An 18,443-nucleotide genomic window follows, 5' to 3' on the forward strand; every position below is an offset into this window, starting at 1 on the left:
TGCCCACTATGTTTTCTTAATCATTGCTTACTGAACATCAGTCATTTTGGAAGTTCACAGGTAGCACACTTTTCTTAAAACAATCTCTTTTGTTATATAGACCAATCACGACATGCTATATGCAATAGGCTCCACTTTCAAATTTCATTGCAAGCTCCACTTTGTAGGGTTCCATATACTTTGTCCCTATTTCTTTAAGTATATCATAATTTTGTGCGGCATCTCTAAATATGCCTGCGTTACAGTACTAATACTACACTACTAATACATTGATGCATCCCCTTGATGTGGGCGCATTTTAAAATGTGTGATTAACATATACTCAGAACAGGGATAAAGGGAAGAATGGGAGATATATTTCAAACAATACACAAGACAACTGGATATAAGGGTCGTGCATTTGTGGAATCGAAAAATAACTATATTAGCAATTAGTTAAATTAGATTTGTCTACAGGAATCCCTAATGGTGAAATATTTAGTTTGCAGACCACAGGCTTCCCACCAGTACTTAATGACAAGCTACAGCTGCAGTCTAGTGAGATATCACGTAATCAATGTAAATTATTATCTTTTATTTATATATAGCACCAATAATTAACACAGTCCTTCTTACGGTACATACATTCAAAGGGTATGACAAAAATAGAACTGACAAAGACCAAAATTACGTAAAGAGGACCCTGCTTAAATATATATTCATATTGCTAAAAAATATAAAGACAAAATCAATCCTACAGCAGGCAGGCAAGTCAAACTGTGGCTTCTGCTCTCCAGATAAAAAAGGATATATAATTATAATAATATAACCAAAATGCCAATGAAAATGCTGAAATAAAGTGTCCTAACATCTGAGGATTCAGTTATCCAGACACTTTTTATTATTATTAGACAATAATTATATGACAATGGTGAAATAATCAGATTATGTTCAAGAATGAACTCTTAGTATATGTACTAAACAAAGTTCTGATCAGCTAATGCTGCCACGTGGGACTTTTTATGCAAAGTTAATATTTCAAAATTGCCCTTCAGCAAATCTCCTCCAGTTTTCCCTGGAGATGGGTTAAAAAGAAGCTTCAGCACCATCCAAGTAAATGGCTTTGTACAGCGATGGCACGGAAGGTCAGACAATGATCTCATCAAACGGTGTGCTGTGTTAGGCCAGTTAATGTAAAATTAACAAGCAGATAAAAGCCACAAAAATTACAAATTTGAACAGAAAGATGTTTTTTTCTTCTTTCTGTAGGTCCACATACTGCCAGTGCTGAATCTGTGCTTTAATGTAGGGGGTGCCAGAGATGAATAGCATTAGGTGGGGGGCACTATTTAAACTGTTGGGGTATATAAAGATGAATTAAAAAGTAAGAAAATGAAACAGAGGAATTGTTAAATTAAATGAAATGACTGCACACTCACAAAAGTGCCAATCACCTGAATTTACATTGGCATAGAAAGTATTTCCTTTATAAATGTTTAGACATAAGCAGTGTGTAACTGTTTATAGATTGTAGTGAATTAACACTGAACTGCTCTACCTGTGCTTAACGCAACATTGCATCTCTAGCTACAAGCTACATATAAACGTATATGACGACGTTTTGTAGGTTCAAAGTGTCTGCCTTACTTTTGTTCTAAATATATTTAATAAAAATGCTACACCTCATATAAATATAACATAACATCAGAGCAAAGAGTAATGAAGCATGTTCTTTAATAGGTTTGAAATAAGCAAGATTATTAAATTTTAAATCAACATACATATTTCGGTATTAGAAAATTAGGTTTCTAAGTACCCAGGTAACGAAAGATAATAGGCAGCCGTGCCAAATAGGTTACCATGACACATATTAACATATTTACTTTTCATTGTGTTTTTGTTTCCTACTTCCTTTTGGTAATTGACTTAGGGATAAGTATGTTTCACGGTGTGTGTGTGTGTGTGTGTGTATATACGGTGTAACCTCTGAGATCTGTCTGTAACTGAATCAAATATATTAAGAGTGAGAATGTGTCTCATTGCTTTAGTAATCACTACAAGGCGCTGTATCAATGTTCCTGCGTCTTATTTCATTGTAAAGATAGTAGCTCAAACCTATGCTTGCGCGGAAGTCTTCTGCTCCAAACACTACTCCATCCAGGTAAAAGCCAGCACTGGGACCTCTCTGTATACATTCTTCACAAACATCCTATCATTAAAGTTGAGATAACATGAGAACAAAAATTAGAAATAATACAGGCATCTTAAACACACAGGAAAATGTTAATAGATTTAGACATAGAACCAATAAAATTATATTGCAAAAGACATCAATGTACTGGGAAGTTTGTATTTTTATTGAAGTATCTTCAAATTTTATGGAATTGTACCCCAAAAATACCATGCAACTATAAACAATCCGGTATTAGAAAACCCCCAGCCATAAAGGCCATTGCTATAAACAATTAACATTTAAGCAAATATATTGGAACCTATATGAAGGGTGCCTCGGTCAACGTACACATGTGCATGTGATAAAAGTAGATTTGGGTGTTTTATTTTGTGACATGAGTATACATATAGTGAATACTGGGTTAGATTGTAATCATACCTGGGTAGGCTACATAAATCTCTCCATTTTCTGGGGGAATTACTTCATGATGGAGTATGTCCAGGCCCAGACAGCCGTTAGTATATAGGGAGTGTGTAGGAAATGGACTGGGAGTGGTATTAATCCATTGTATAAGGGACATATTTTCACCCACTCCCTTCTCCAAAGAGAATCAGTAGTAGCAGTTGATCAAATGATGTGTGCAGTCATATACTGCTCTTAATTAAGTTTATAGTATCTCTACTGCAACATTAAAATTCATTTAACTCATTTTTATCAAATGCATTGTTCTGTGAAAATATCAGAACATCATTTCATTGCTACTGGCCCAGAATAGAATAACCATATTTTATAGAAAATAAATACACCAAAAAATATGATTTTGGCATAATATTTACCAGATGTAAAACATTGTTATGTGTAAAAAAGTGTTTACTGTATCATAAAAAAAGGAACTGTTTTATCATTTCTATTTTTATATATTTTTTTCATTTGTGCCGTTTTGATTCAAGCCTCGGAGAAGCACAGCAAGGCCAAGAAGCATTGCCTTAAAATGTTTATATTTATTTTTTTCAGTAAATATTCCTAGAAATATTTAACAATTAAAGAGAACATAAAGTGATATATTTTTTAATGTACACAAAATATAATTTGCATTGTTTAAATGAGGACTACATTTTTTTCTACATGGAGCAAAGGAAAAGAATTGACATATATCAGCTTTACAAGCAAAGATGAATACATTATATGTATTATATTAACATGTATGCTTTAACTATAAATCTCCATTTCTAAAGTAACACTTTAACTACTCTAAACTGCAATGGCAAATTCCAATGATGCATCTTACCTTAAAATTCAGCAATCCCATGGCGGTTTCAACAAAAGTAATTAAGTGTATTGGATGTGCTAGAGTTCTCCGTTTTATGTAGTGGTGAAATTTTTCTGCAAACTAAGATTAAATATGTGAAGCAAAACAAAAAGAATAGCTTAAACAAATGCAGAAATAAGTATAGAAAATTATCAACACAATAATGTCTCTACATCCTTTCAAAACGTCTTAACATGTTGGTGTAAAGTTTCCGACATTCATTCCAAAAGCTACGTTTAATACCATCACTGAGATGAATCTAGAATGGCGGATGCCTTTTCACGTCGTTTTTTTTTCTTGGACCTATGATGATCGCTGAAAACTAAAGATATGTCATAATCGTAATAATAAATGGGTAAGGTTAGCTGTTTACATCACATAATCAGAGAGAGACAGAATGTTTAAGGGCACGTTATTCTATACAGGCCGTACCCTTACTCTTTGTTTGCCTGCCGTTCATTCACAGTTTTGGCTAACCTAGAAAGGCCTTAAGAAGGAAGTTCAATTCTTTGATGACTAAAAGATTTCTATTTTTCTCTGTGAGACCGGTTCACAGCAAGCTACGAGCAGCTAGGGGGGCAGCCCTAGTTCCAAAGTCTATCATCTGGAAACATACAATAGCTCAAGCATGGATTTGGCCGTTTTCATTGAGAAAAAAAAAAATAGATTACACGTCTGCTATGTGCATCCTGATAGAACAATTTGCTAGAAGATAAGAAAACGTCTCACAGGTACGATAACGTTATTTCAGAAAACATTGGCAAAAATGACAGGTTTGTCCAATTCGTTTTTAAGGAAATATTCTGCCATTGATGGATATCAAAGGAACTGGGAATTTTAATCATCTCTCTATTCAATCTCAGTTGGGTAAATCATATCTAAGAGATTTGCATAAATATAAACCATCAAAGACTTTTCATCTTCAAAGGAGGTTTCAAGACCCTATAAGCTTTGTACTGTAATCATCACAGGTCACAACCCTGCAGGAACAGGGCTGCTATGGCAACATAAAAAACTAATGCTTAAGGCTTAGCATAATATTCAGACTAATAGAAAGGAAACTCATTCTAAAAGCTGTCAGCCTATTTACCACAAGCTGGATTAGAGGTGTTATTTCGTCCCCTTTTTTTTTTGCTTCGGCCCAAAGCCCCCTCCTCCATCACTTGAACCCTCCCCTCTCTGGCCAAATCAAAACATCAAATCTGACGGATACGGGAAACACAGTGGCCACTACTGATATGCTCGCTAGTATTAAAAAAAATTTTTATGTGACTATGCTTTACTAATAAATTTATATTTCTTAATCATGCATGTCGTACTTGAAATTTGCATATATATATATATATATATATATATTTATATATATATTATATATATATATATATATACACACACACATATATATATATATATATACACACACATATATATATATATACACACACACATATATATATATATACACACACACATATATATATATATATATATATATATATATATATATATATATATATACACACAAGTTATATATAAATATAATTTGAGTTACATTTTTTATTTATCTCAAGGTTGAACTGATTGACCATGCACTAGAACTTTTTATTTCACAGACCCTCGGAAGGAAAACCTTTTTTTAATGTATTTTTTAGCACGTATTACATACATTATCACACCACCTGGAAATTTGAGAGGTTTACAAAAAAAAAGGTACATCAGAAATGTTACAATAGCCTTTGCACTAGAATCTTTACACCTCACAAAGGGTCTCAGGCATGCTTCTCCCCTCATATAATATTTGTTCAGAGAGCAATCTTAAGAAGTAAGCTTGGGGGCAACTTTCAATTAATATTTTTTTTCTCTGTAAAAGAGGACAATTAAATGTTTCCGGCCAGGCGAAGTAAGGAGGTGTTGGGGAGGGGGTGGTAGAGGAAATAAAAAAAAAAAAACCCAAAACAAAGAGACTGGGGAGGGGATGAAGTAGCAGGCCTCGGAGTTTCTTTCAATTCCAGTCTACACCCAATAGTGTGTGAGGAAGAATGCCCACTGTTCAGGGTTTGTGGGAGAATTGTCCCAGTACAAAAGAGGCAGAGTTATGCTTGTTATACTCCAATAAGCCATGCCAGTCAAACAAGTACCCATACCAAGGACAAAAGGAAAGCAAGGGATTGTAGCACAAAAGAAAACAAGTAAGCCCATCTTTCAGTTGTGCATCAGCTTCCACATTTTATGCTTCACATAAATAAAAATCAGAAAGGATAACAAAAAAAGGAAGAAAAAAATCAGAAGCTGGTGTTGTACAAAAAAAATCTGCTTCCAATAAAAAAAGAATAAGCTTTAAAAATAGGTGTTGAAATGTATTACGGATTCTTTAAGATGAAAGGCTTTCTACAGTCAGAAGCGTGGGGAGGGGGAGGCAGGCTTCCAATGATGCACGGCTTTTTTGTGCAAAAATAATCTTGGAAATAAAGGTTAAGCACGAGAAAGGAGGAAATTGTGATCCTGATTCTGGAAAAGGTTGAGACGGAAGCCAAGGAGGGGCTGATTTTTAGACTCGTTTCATTTCGTCACACCACTGGTGTGAATGGTTTGAGGATACACACTCTGAGTTGAGAGTTGGAGGCAGACTCCAGATGGCCTTGTACAGGCGTATGAGCAATCATGTTTTTGTCAGCTGACATCTTGTCAATGGAGCATTCACTGATTTAGCTACTGTCGGATGTCCATTGCCAAACTAGTAAAAAAAAGAAACAAGCTGTAAGATCAATAAAGATGGTTTGGATCACAGCGGAACCCTGACTGTACCACGTGCTTGAGAGCATAAAATGAGGGTTGTAAAATAAAATGTCGTTCATTGGTTTACTAAGCACATGCTCTAGGCCATCTGTAGCTCACCCTCTTATATCAGCTCATATTATGAAGGTTCATACAAATGTTAGTTATAGAACGTTATAGCCTAATAAGGCTCTTGTCACGTCCTACCCAGGCTGAGGAGCTGCATATCTCGCTCTTGCTTCAGTTTCCCTGTTTTGCTTCGATCTATTCCTGGATTTCCTTTTGCTCTGTTCTGATCTTCCATTCCTTGCTTCTGCTTCAGCTCTTTGCTTCAGCTCTGTTTCCTTTATAAGGTGTGCTCCATCCGTGTGTTCTGTTTGTCTCAGTCTGCAGTCTAAGGTATGTCTCAGTGCTATGTGTTTGGTTTACATGTTTGGTTTGTTTCGTACCACTGTCAGCAGGGATTAGCGTTAGGACCCACCGTCATTGGAGTACTTTGGCGTGGTGGTGGGCTAAGCATACTATGGTCATAAGATGTGACGGAATCTCCAATTGTTATCACATAGTTCTAGGCTAGTTCCTGTATTCATGTTTGTCTGTCTCTTATGTACCTTTGCCCTTCTTCCTCGCATCATCTGAGGATTCTGGTTCCCCTCTCCTCTCCCCATGTCCTAGTCAATATGGCCTATCCTTGCTTAAAGGAGAAGCGTCCGAGGATTCCGGCTCCTCACTCCTTCCCTTGTGTTCCTTGCCTTGTACCCTGTCCTTTGTTGTGCCCTGTATCATGTACCGTATTTTTCGCTCCATAAGACGCAGTTTTTTTCCTCCCAAAGTAGGATGAAAAATCAGCCGCGTCTTATGGAGCGAAGATGCAGGCAGGGAGGGGGGGGCAACGATATACTCACCAAAAGTGTCCCGGACAGTCTCTGTCTCGCTTCGCCGTCCAGGGGAGGTCTTCATCTGGAGACCGCCGCCCAGTAGCGTACCTAGCGGGGGGCGGGGGGGGCGGTCCGCACCGGGTGCCGCTCATCAGGGGGTGCCAACTTGCCGGCACCCGGCACCCCTCCAGAGACGGACAGTAATGTCCGCCGCTGGAGGAGCAGGCTTGCAAGAGAGCGGTATCGGAGGTCTTTAACAGACCTCCGGCTCCCTTGAGTGATTTTAAGCCGGTTCCCTTGAACCGGCTTAATATCACTCAAGGGAGCCGGAGGTCTGTTAAAGACCTCCGATACTGCTCCCTTGCGATCCGCGCGGCAACTGCTGCTGTGGGCGCGGCTTCAGTGCCGCCGGGATCTGACAACAAACCCCGGCGGCACTGAAGCCGCGCCCACAGTGCCCTCTGACCCGGAAGAAGACAGAACAAGAGGAGCGAAGAGGAGGATTGCTGTAAGAAGAAGACTGCTGTAAGAAGAAAAGAGGTAGAAAAGAAGGTAGGAAATCATTCAGTAAGACTGAGTGACAGTGAGAGTGGATTGGTATGTGTGGAATCTGTGGATTGGTATATGTGTGGAATCTGTGGATTGGTAATGATGGTTCTTAATGCTGCTGTTGGCTATTGTTCATGTTAAGTTATTCAGTTATTGTAATAAATATTTTAGCCCATTTTTTAGCTCAAAATATTTTTTCCTTTTTTTTCTCCTCTAAAATCTAGGTGCGTCTTATCAGCAGGTGCGTCTTATAGAGCGAAAAATACGGTATGTCTTGTCTGGTTATATTTAGTGCCTGGTCTCCCTGTCCCTTGCTTGTTATGTTTCTGCTATATCCTTTGCTTAGCTTCCATACTCCCAGCCTGCAGCATCCTGCACGTGCTTCCAGTGATATGTTTCATGCCTGCTCCAGGGTGCCTGCAGCATATCACTTTGTTTCCTTTTGGATTACATCTGCTGATATGTCAGGGCGCTGGTATGTGGCTGCACAACCCTAGGTGCTCAACACCTGGGTGAGTGTGGTCGCCCTGCAACCAGGCCCTGTCCAACTCCACTACTGCACCGTAACTCCTGCACACAATCTTTGGGCGCGCTGGGTCCTTTCAGTCATCAGCATGGACCCAGTTCCTTACAGCTCTTATTAGTTTTAACATTACTGACCCAAAGTTGCTGGTGAATTTAATTACCCCATCTTCCAAAAGTCAGAGACTTTGATTTTTCACAACTTTATTTTAGTACATTATATACTATGGTGTTTTTTTTACAAGTTTGTTAAGCTTATGACCCTCGTACAACTGATTCCTTAAAGTTTCAGGCCAGAATGCATTGGACTTTCACCCCTGATGTACAGACTTCTACAAATAAATACTTGCATGATCATTTTAGTTACACATCTGTCGCACCAGGGCCACTGTGCATTCAAACTAAAATGCTCTCAGGTAACACAAAGTATGCCTGAAATATGACTTGTGGCAATTACAAGGTCACCAACTGAGCTCGTGTTCAGGTCAATGGAAGCTCAACTTAAAGAGTCACAAGTTCAGCTGCTACTTAATTCAATGGGAGTTATGAGTGGAAGCACATTAGTCTGGATCCTGGTAACAGACACATACTTTTATGTCAAGTATATTCATGGGGGTACTGTTGTGTGTGTATGTTCAGTTCACTCCCATCAAAGGTTTTATAGGAATTTTCTTGAAAAAGTAAAATATTTGCACAAGTGATCTAAAATTCGTGTGATGTGAAAATTCGTGTGTGTTGGTTCCTCTCCTTATCTAGGCCTCGGACCCTCTACATAATCTGAGCACTACATACACATCAATTCCTTGTGCTACATGACAGCAGGTCTGCAAGTTTCAGATATTTCCATTTCAAATATTCTATAGACTATTGCTTCAATTATTAGATATAATTGAGATAATTAAAAAAGATGACTGCAATTTTCTCAATATAAAGAATAGCGTGGGAACATATCCCAGAAGTGTTTTGTTCAGAAGTGACATGTAAGTTTCAGAATCATTAGGCTATTTATATTTATATTTGACACCCATTTTATGTACATAAACACACCCAAGTACCATCTGGGTAGCCCAGGAGTACATTATTATATATTATTAATAATATGTTATATTATTATATGCTCACTCTAAGCCTATTATCGTATGTAATGGATGATGGACCCCCATTTTAGGAAAATTACTGGGACTATAATTTTAGATTGATTTATAGGGATTCGATTTTAACATTTTGTATATTTACCCACTCGTTTCCATTTCTATGTGTTTTAAGAAAGACTCGCAGTTTAATCTACATTTAGGTGTTAGTTCTCTAATCCCCTTACCTCTGTTATGTATTCACCATTGTTGAATGTGTGAGGAGATTATTCTGGAGCTGATGTTGTCTGCATTATCCTATGCCATTATGTTATGTGTTAATTATGTTAATCCTTTCCTGTTTCCTGTGTTTGTCAATTTCCCCTCTCTTGGTAAAGTGGCTATAGACACTATGCCCAGTCCTAATAAAGTGTGTCCTCGTGCATCCTGACTGTTGTGTCGTGTTGTCACTGGTGGCATGATTATTTTGGAGACCCTTTTTTGCCAGAGGAGCATTTTACTCCGAGAACCAGAGGGGCTTTCAATATGAGAAAGGCCGCAACGATGGTCAGGGACATCCCGGTAGAACTGCTTTCCCATTACAATCCAAAAATGGTGATTATTCCTTTTGGTAAATTTGAATGTTCAAAATGCACACACTTTGCACAAAATGTAAGGGATACTTTTTTAGAGAACAGGCTGCTCTACAAAATACAAAAATTTTCCTGAACAAATATAATCAGGTTTTTCATCATCATGCACCTAACCTGTTCCCCCCCCCCCGATTTGCACTTCTACAGCTCAATGATGATCTTCCACACATGAATAAATCATGTGGAGAGAGACATTGGTGATGCTGTGTAGATATTGGATGTTCTCAAATTATTAAAAAGACATATTTGATGTGTAATATATGGTAATTTCAAATGGTCAAAGGGTATTTTTTAGAATTTTTACTGATACAATTCATAAACTCAACTTTCTGCTTTGTATATTCACACCATCTTAACTATTAGGGCTGATGATGAGGAACATCAGGGGATAGAGGTATCAGCATCTACAGAGGGACTCTTAGGATGTATAAGTGTGGCAGCAGAACTAGTCTTTTTAAGGTATAGTGGAGCATTGTATTATCTTGCCTCCTCTGCTTTCCTGCCAACAATAGACAAAAGGAATCCCAGTGACCACATGGTACATACCACAGGAGCTATACTGGTAGGCATGAGATGATGTAATGAGACGGCCATGATGGACCCAAGTATAAAGTGCATTATCCTTAATTGATGAGATAAAGGAAACTGCAAAAGCTTAAATTCCTCTCTCTTCTCTTATTTAGGCATTTGTTCATGGAATCAGGAGCCAGCATGGAGTTGGCATGTAAATAGGGTCTGATGTAACTTAGTTGATGATTTAAAGGAGAGCATGCAGCCAGAGCACAGAACAACTTGACTTTGGACCTTAGGTAGTGGCCTAGGTTCCACCGTGGATAAGACATCTTGCAACAACGAAGTTACTGAACAATGTCAGCCATCATTCTCTCAGACTCTAGACAATTTATGCTTATCTCAGCATGAACGCAATTTTGTTTCTCCCTCCAAGTTCTGACTTAATGGAGCACGATCCCTGATGTATAACTGAATGTTCAAATTGCACACTTTAACTGATGCACGATGCACAAGGTCTTATAATAAATATATATACATAACTGAATATAATGTATATATTTGTACTTCAGGGTAAAAATAAACTAGGCAACGCTAGGCTCCCTTAAATTTGTTCCAATAGTATTACAAAATGTCAGAGCGTAATAAAACTGGCGTTTATATAATTTCTTTTGTCCAATTAGATTATTTACACGTTTTGGAAAGACATTTGACATGCCACTTAACATTTCCAGGATTTTATTGGCTGAAAACTCAGTCATGAAGCACAAACACACCTGTCAGCAATTAAAACCAAGGAATAGAGAACTGTTCAGGAAATAATATCTGTGCTAATTAAAAACACTAGTTAAAAGCTTCCTGTCTGCTCTCGTAGGTGCCCTGAGAAGTGACCTTATTCTTTTTTCTCCCTCTCTCTTTATAGTCATTTTGTTTCATATGCTGATAATGTGTTTTCCGCAGCGGACTGTAGACTGTATGGCATGCTCTACCTAGCACTAAAGCCAATATCCTACAGACCTCGACCCACAAATGAAAAGAGTTTGCCGTGATTGTCACCTATTGGTAGAGGAAATAAAATATATTAGCGTGTCGTCAACGACTTTTTGTTAGAAGGAAAAAAGGCCTGCCACTGATAAAACACATTCATTTTTCAATCTGACTTTGCTTAAATCACAAAAGGATATACATGTTTTATTACAATTTGAAATGTATTTGAAATGTATTGTTTCTGTCGTTTGCTTAAAATGTTCAGCACAGCCAATCTAATAGAGGTTACCCAGTTATTTCATTATTTCGCTCTCAGTAGTTACCGTACATTGTGTGTTAATGAAAAGCACTTACCCATTTTATCTCATCTGGATTTTCAACCTTTGGCAACATTAAGCAGGACGGCAATACTCGGGACTGCAGTATGACCCCTAGATCTTCCTCTGCAAGGTTGCTGGATACGGAGTTAACTCTGACACACTTCTCCGCGCTGCCAAGGTCAAATTCTTCCAATGTTTTAACAATTGTGTGTCTGGCATCAACCTACAATTATGAAAAATTTAATTACAATTTCAGATGTATTTCCCAAATATAAGCTCACTCGAGCAATTCCAAATGATTATGCGATATAGTATAAAGTATAATATGCCAATTTATCCACTGTATAGAGCTGAAGGATACGATGGCACTATTGAAATAATTAAATAATGATAAATAAAAAATATAAAGTGAAATATCTCTGGTGCAGAATTACAATATCAGGAGACCACTATGGAATATGATGGCGCTATATAAAACAATACATAATAATAAATATTACCTATCCACCTTTCAGGTGTCCAAATGGGACATGTGTTGAGGGTGTAGCTAGAGGCTGGGGGAGATGTGACTCGACAAGGTAGGCACATGGTCAGGGCAAGACCAATCTCCCACCAAAGCCAAAGAGCCACCTCATGGAGCTCAGCTTCAGTGCGGCGCAAGATGGCCATGTGGGAACTACAGCGAAGGTCTGTGTTGATTTTACAGCTCCCTGGGCCAGCCAGGAGAGGTCAGAGGATCTCCCCAACACGACCTTGATCCCCAAGGGACAGTGGGGAAGATGCACAGGACACTTTCCAAAAATCAAGATTTCCCTGCAAAAACTGGGACACTTGGGAGGTATGTATGCTATGAAGCTACATCTTAACTTCCTATTTACAGAATTATTACCCCCCACACTTTTTAGGTTTCTGCTTGTCTTCTGAAAAACCTAATATCTCCCCAAATTATTAACACTGAATGAAGTGTTGCTTAGTGAAGCTTAAATGTTTGGTTCTATTATACATTTTCTTTAGTGCTCACAAATTAATATTTAAACACATCATATCAATATTACTCACATATGCAATCTTGTTTACAAAGTATGGTGATTAAAATAACATGACTACAAGCATAAAGGCATTTTTCATGTAATTTAGGCAGTTAATGAACTGCAGGTTTTAATTACCTGTTAAGGAAATATTTTATATGTAAACAAAAGCCTGCAAGGATTGTCACCAAACAAGCTCAAGTATTACCCGGGGGTTCACATATTCTAATGGGTCCTGTTTTTCAACAAACACATTTAGATCCCTCATTCATTTGTAGAAGGCCAAATCACAGTCGTTTCTGCAATAATCTACACTTTCAGGTGGTAATGAAACATTTTTACGATATTAATCATTCCTGTTTGGCCCTGACACTTATTATTATTGCAACTTTATTATTACATTTTATTTATAGGGTGCCAGCAGATTCTGTACCGTTACTACAATCTGGGAATGCAAAATTAACAATAATTATTCAAAATGACAACAAACACACAAAAGAATGGCGCAAGCTTACAATTCTAATAATAACTGGTGAGAATATCAATATGTAAATAATTTTATCCAAGCTAGAATACTATGCATTCGGTAGATATATTACAATTACCAAGCAACACAATAACAGAGGATATTTGGCTATTGCATATCATCCATTACTGATGGGAAAAATGTAACGGCTCATACTTAATTCAACTTTAGTCTACCTCTTGACAGAGAAGGTCCATTCTTAGAGGCTGACTAGGTGAAAACTGTTGGATATTTTACCCCAAAAAACAAACACAGTACAACAGGGTTCAAGCATCTTCATTGCATTGGTATGGAAGTTTAAAAAGTACAATTGCACTTCAATCACAGTCTACGAACACTAAACTCAATGCTGGGGCTGGAGTTTATCCACAGGCATGTAAAATTGCACTGTATTAACTTTATAATACTAAAGTGCAAAGAATCCTTTTCATAGAGTAAACACACTGGGGTTGGCACTATACTGTATAATGAAATGATATCATGGGATGACTTGCACTGAAATGTACATGTCCTATTTATTTTTGAACTGCTAGTGCTAATATGGAATTTTATTATAGACAATTATTTAGACAAACACACAAGTGAGCATCACACCTAGGAATTTCCTGGCTCAGGCTACACAGATAATTAACGGAGTTAAGATAGACACAAATAAAGTAAATATACATACACACATATTTCTCCTTTTTTTACAATTGTGTGTCCATCTGAATGACATTGACTCCTCCATCACCCTGCTTTGAATACACAAGGCAATATGTTGCAGTCCTTAGTGGGTTAGTCTATGTTTCCATAAAGTTTTACATTTCCCAACAAACTATTGACAAATCATTACTTCCATATTTCTCAATCCATTTGAATTACTGGCAAGCATTGTAAATCAACAGTGTGCCGGGTTCATATGTTCTCACAAACTGGTCTGGGAGACTCTCCTGATCTAACACAGCATTTCCAAGCTACTGTCATTCTTCATAACTAGCTCCACATTTTAAAACTTCATTTTGTGGACAGTTCACATGCAATTTCAACAATTAGTATGACAGAAGAAAATAAGGAGGATGAATGGTGCCTGGGAAAATGATTTGTGGACTTATCAAAGTAAGGTTGAATTGTTCAAGACGAACATGCAGCACTATATATGGCGTAAAAAAAGGCACCGTATGAAACATCAACATGAAAACATCATCCCAATGGTGAAGTACGGTGGAGGAAGCATCATGATTTGGGGATGCTTTGCTGGACAGCATGCCACCTAAGTTTATGGGTGATGCAGCAGGACAAGTAAATCTACTACAGTTTTGTAAGGAAGAATGGTCTGAAATCCCTCCTGAATGTTCTGCAGCACTGTGAATAATGGATGTGCTCAATAAAGACATTGAAAGATCATCATTGTTTGTGTTTTATAGGCGTAAGTACTTTGTGTAAACGAACAGGTAATTCCAAAAGGTTAATTTACTTTTTTGTGGCTATATATGTATTATATATATATTATACACACACATACACACGTACAATGGAGCTTGCACAATAATTCCATTATTATACTATTATTAAATAGTGAAATTAACCACTATGCAATTATTTCTTAATTATATATACACACTCACACACACACATTTTTGAAAATGTTATAAAATATTATTTATATATGTAGGTCACAGCATAACATATAAATATATATAATTATATAAACGAGAAAAATAGCCCTTCTATATTTTTATGATAGGAACCCATTATCAGTGCTTGATATAGGTTCACATGTATACATCCACAAATGAAAAAATGCAGTTATGATAAAGTAATGGGGGAACTCAGCAGGGTATTAAGTTGTATTGACAGATATATTAGCACAAGCAAAAAAAAAAAGTGACAAAACCTTATGGCGAATAGAAAAATCACATGCCTATAATTTGAGATCTGTCACATAGCCATTATCCCACTGCAGGAACTCACACACTCAGACAGAGTTGTGAGATACTGATTTCCAGCTACACGTAGTGTGCTTCCATAGCAATTCTATATATCCTTGTTGGTTGTATTATCATATAGTGCTAACACCCATCTATGGGGTTTTAATGAGAATGCTCTATAACCAAATGCTAAGAAACCGTGGTAATTAAAATCACAGTTACATTACCAAAAACTAAACATACCAAAAATAAGCCACCTCCAAATAGCATCAACTAGCAGCCTGTTTCCAAAGACAAACCCTCCAAACATAATGTCCTGGGCTTAGTCCTAAGCAATTTTTACCACAATTACAGGATTTAAGTAGAAACCTGGAATAATAGTAATGACAGCAGCCAACCTCCATCAAAACAGATAGTCCTGTCCAGAAGTGCATAATGATGTCATCAAATGCGTCATGTTATATTGGAACAGTGAGATAAGTATTAAAGATGAACCTTTATTCTATTATGCAATAATTAGTTTCACATTTTATAGCAATGTCTTTTTTATTGGACTGCTATTTAGTTTTCGAGAGGATCACCATATCTCCAACAAAAGACAGCAATTAATAAAGACTTCTTGCACTAAAGACTTTTAATGCTAATGATCTGACAGCAAGCATTACTATGGTTAAACATTTTTTTAAATATTTACATGATAGTATCAGATAAAACTGACTCGCAAATGATTTAATCCGTAAGCCAGAAGTAAGCCAGAAGTGGCTACTGTAGTGACTCGTTTATAAGCTGATTTCTAGACTACAGCTCCTCACTTTAAAGAGTTTACAAATTGAAGATGCTCCTTAAATAAAAAGATACAGAATTACTATACCAATACTTGCCCAGTAACAGCAAATCCTAAATCTCAAGTTTTATTTTTTAAAGTTGCTGTTCCACTTAAACAAAATATCACATGCACTAACCTGCTAAACAAATGAATGGCAGCAGATCTGTCATCATGTCCTTCTTTCTGAAGGTTTAATCACATAACAACACAGACTTTTAAGACAATGGAAACAATTCATCAGTGCCGGCTTTTCTGTCACATGGCAATTTAATGTTCCCATAAAAAACTACGAAAGAAAAACAATTCACTTGGTTAAATAATTATTTTTGGAAATGGTTTGAGGATAGAACAGTGCCCGAAATGGTGTTTGTAATGCTGAATTTAGCAAAACTGTGTTTAACAAATCTGCTACATTTAACAGAGTTGGTTGAAAAAGCACCTTTTAAGTTTAAGATGTATGCACCTCTATGTAAACATCGACCTTGGAAGGAAAGTTGTGTAATTTGTCTCTTTAGTTACCGTTCTCAGCTCCTCCTCATTCTTTTCTATTATCCTTTGCTCCTATTTTTGTTTTTTGTTCCTCCTTTTCCCTTGTTGTCCTTTTGGTATCAATTTAGTTTCCCGGTATTTCCAGTTTCTATTTCTATTGTCCCATACAGTCCACCTGGTCCATTTCTATTTACTTTCTCCATTGCCTTTCCCTTTTGGTTTCCTTCCCAAACTCTTGTCCATTCCAGTTTAACCTCTTTCTCTTGCATACATTCTAACTGCTGCCTTTTCTCCTTATCCACTCTTCACCCTACACACATCTCAAATCCCCAAACTATTTATACTGACCTGCACACCCAGCAAACCTGTTCTGTATATGAACCTAATAAAGTGTGTAGGAATGGAAATCTATCATGTTTGTGAAGCATGGATATAGACAAACAAAGCAACGAGTAGCAATAACTTAGAAATAGAAAATCTCTACACAACGCTAATGTATCTGATAAACGAATTACAACAAACAACTAAAATATGCATCTTTGTACTGAATTTGGTAGTTTGAGCAACATCGCACCACATAATTCTTTACATGTTTGTAAGTACTGATTTTATGGTATAAATGTTAACATTACCAATATCATATCATCTAGACCAACAGCGTTGGCTTTTTTGTTGCTGTTCCCTCAAATGTATTATAATAGCAAACTATGCTACTTTAGAGTGTACATTCATACCATCTGCTGGTCAGAACGCTCTGTAATTAACAATCTGACAGAATACTCTGCTGAGCCACTTTCACCAAAAGATACAGACATTTCTAAGGATTTTAAAACAGAGGATGACTTAAAGGTGTAACATTTTGTGTGAGATCTCCATGATGATGAAGGTAGTGTTGATGGTGTGGACAGCAGGTATTTGTGCATCTTGTCTCCCAGCTGGTTGAACGGTACCCTGCAGTGGCAGTCATGGAAGCTTGCACTTGCCACATGCCATGCCTGTAATACTAAAATAAACTGCACAAAAAGATAAAAATAGATAGGCTTTAACACTTTTCTGAAATTATTTAGAAGTAGATTATCCATTTAGACGATAAACCGGCCATTATGGGACCAAACCAAACTAACCCTAGCGCAACATTTCTTGGGCTTCAAATCACATACACAGATGAACTCACACGAGAGGACGTATTCTTTGTCACATGGTGGTAGAATTTCTGCCATTTCTGAGCTCTGTCAGCTATATGTTACATCATGTTTAATCTGTAGGTTTGCATATGTAGTACCGATGTCAACCTCATGGAAACTCCAAAGAAGTGAGACCAGCTAATCTGATGTATACTTATGGATCATACTCATACCTCCCAACTTCTACCCTCTGTGAATTGGCACGCCAGTGGACAATCCAATAATGGACTGTGCTACCAGTTTGAGCTTGTGGTCCCGAAGCCTGCTGTCCCACCGAGTTCTATCTCTGTCCTGCTTTTCAGGATAGAGGTACAGCTCGGCACTGATAATGATCGCGACTGTCTCGTGCAAAGCAGGAACTTCACATGGTAGGCAACCCAGAGCTCCCCTTTTCTTAGGTGGCTTTGCGAAAGGGCAGGGCTTACAGTGGGGACTGAGCAGGGAGTAGCCAGAATGTGAGAAATTAGTGTCCATAAGCCGCTACATTGCTCAGAGAAAAAACAAACTGGCCTGGGGAAGCAGGGACTCACCCAGAGACAGTGATTCAAACCACAGCAGTTCCCAGGTATGCCTAAGGGACACAACTTGCTTTTTAGATGCTACTGTGGATGCAAGTGCCACAGCCAAGAGACTCAGCAAAAGTAGAAGAGGAATGTGGTTGGTATAGAGCTTGCGCTCAACTAGATTTTATGATAATAATAGTAATTATAACTTAATTACTATGTCATACAGTCATGTTCCCTACAGCAGTGATA

The 18,443-nt window shown here is 37.4% G+C and overlaps 1 protein-coding gene across 1 annotated transcript in view; it reads right to left on the reverse strand.

Annotated features, from left to right (window-relative positions):
• The window catches only part of CLYBL (citramalyl-CoA lyase), a 120,180-nt gene that overhangs the window by 23,171 nt on the left and 78,566 nt on the right, over window positions 1–18,443 (reverse strand). Inside the window, exons 3-5 of the mRNA XM_053455328.1 lie at window positions 11,760–11,948; window positions 3,441–3,542; window positions 2,095–2,188 (exon numbers count right to left, since the gene is read on the reverse strand). Coding sequence (XP_053311303.1) covers window positions 2,095–2,188; window positions 3,441–3,542; window positions 11,760–11,948 — 385 coding nt within the window. The remainder of the gene's footprint in view (window positions 1–2,094; window positions 2,189–3,440; window positions 3,543–11,759; window positions 11,949–18,443) is intronic.

Source organism: Spea bombifrons, chromosome 2, assembly GCF_027358695.1.
Source record: "Spea bombifrons isolate aSpeBom1 chromosome 2, aSpeBom1.2.pri, whole genome shotgun sequence".
NCBI classification, from domain to species: domain Eukaryota; kingdom Metazoa; phylum Chordata; class Amphibia; order Anura; family Pelobatidae; genus Spea; species Spea bombifrons.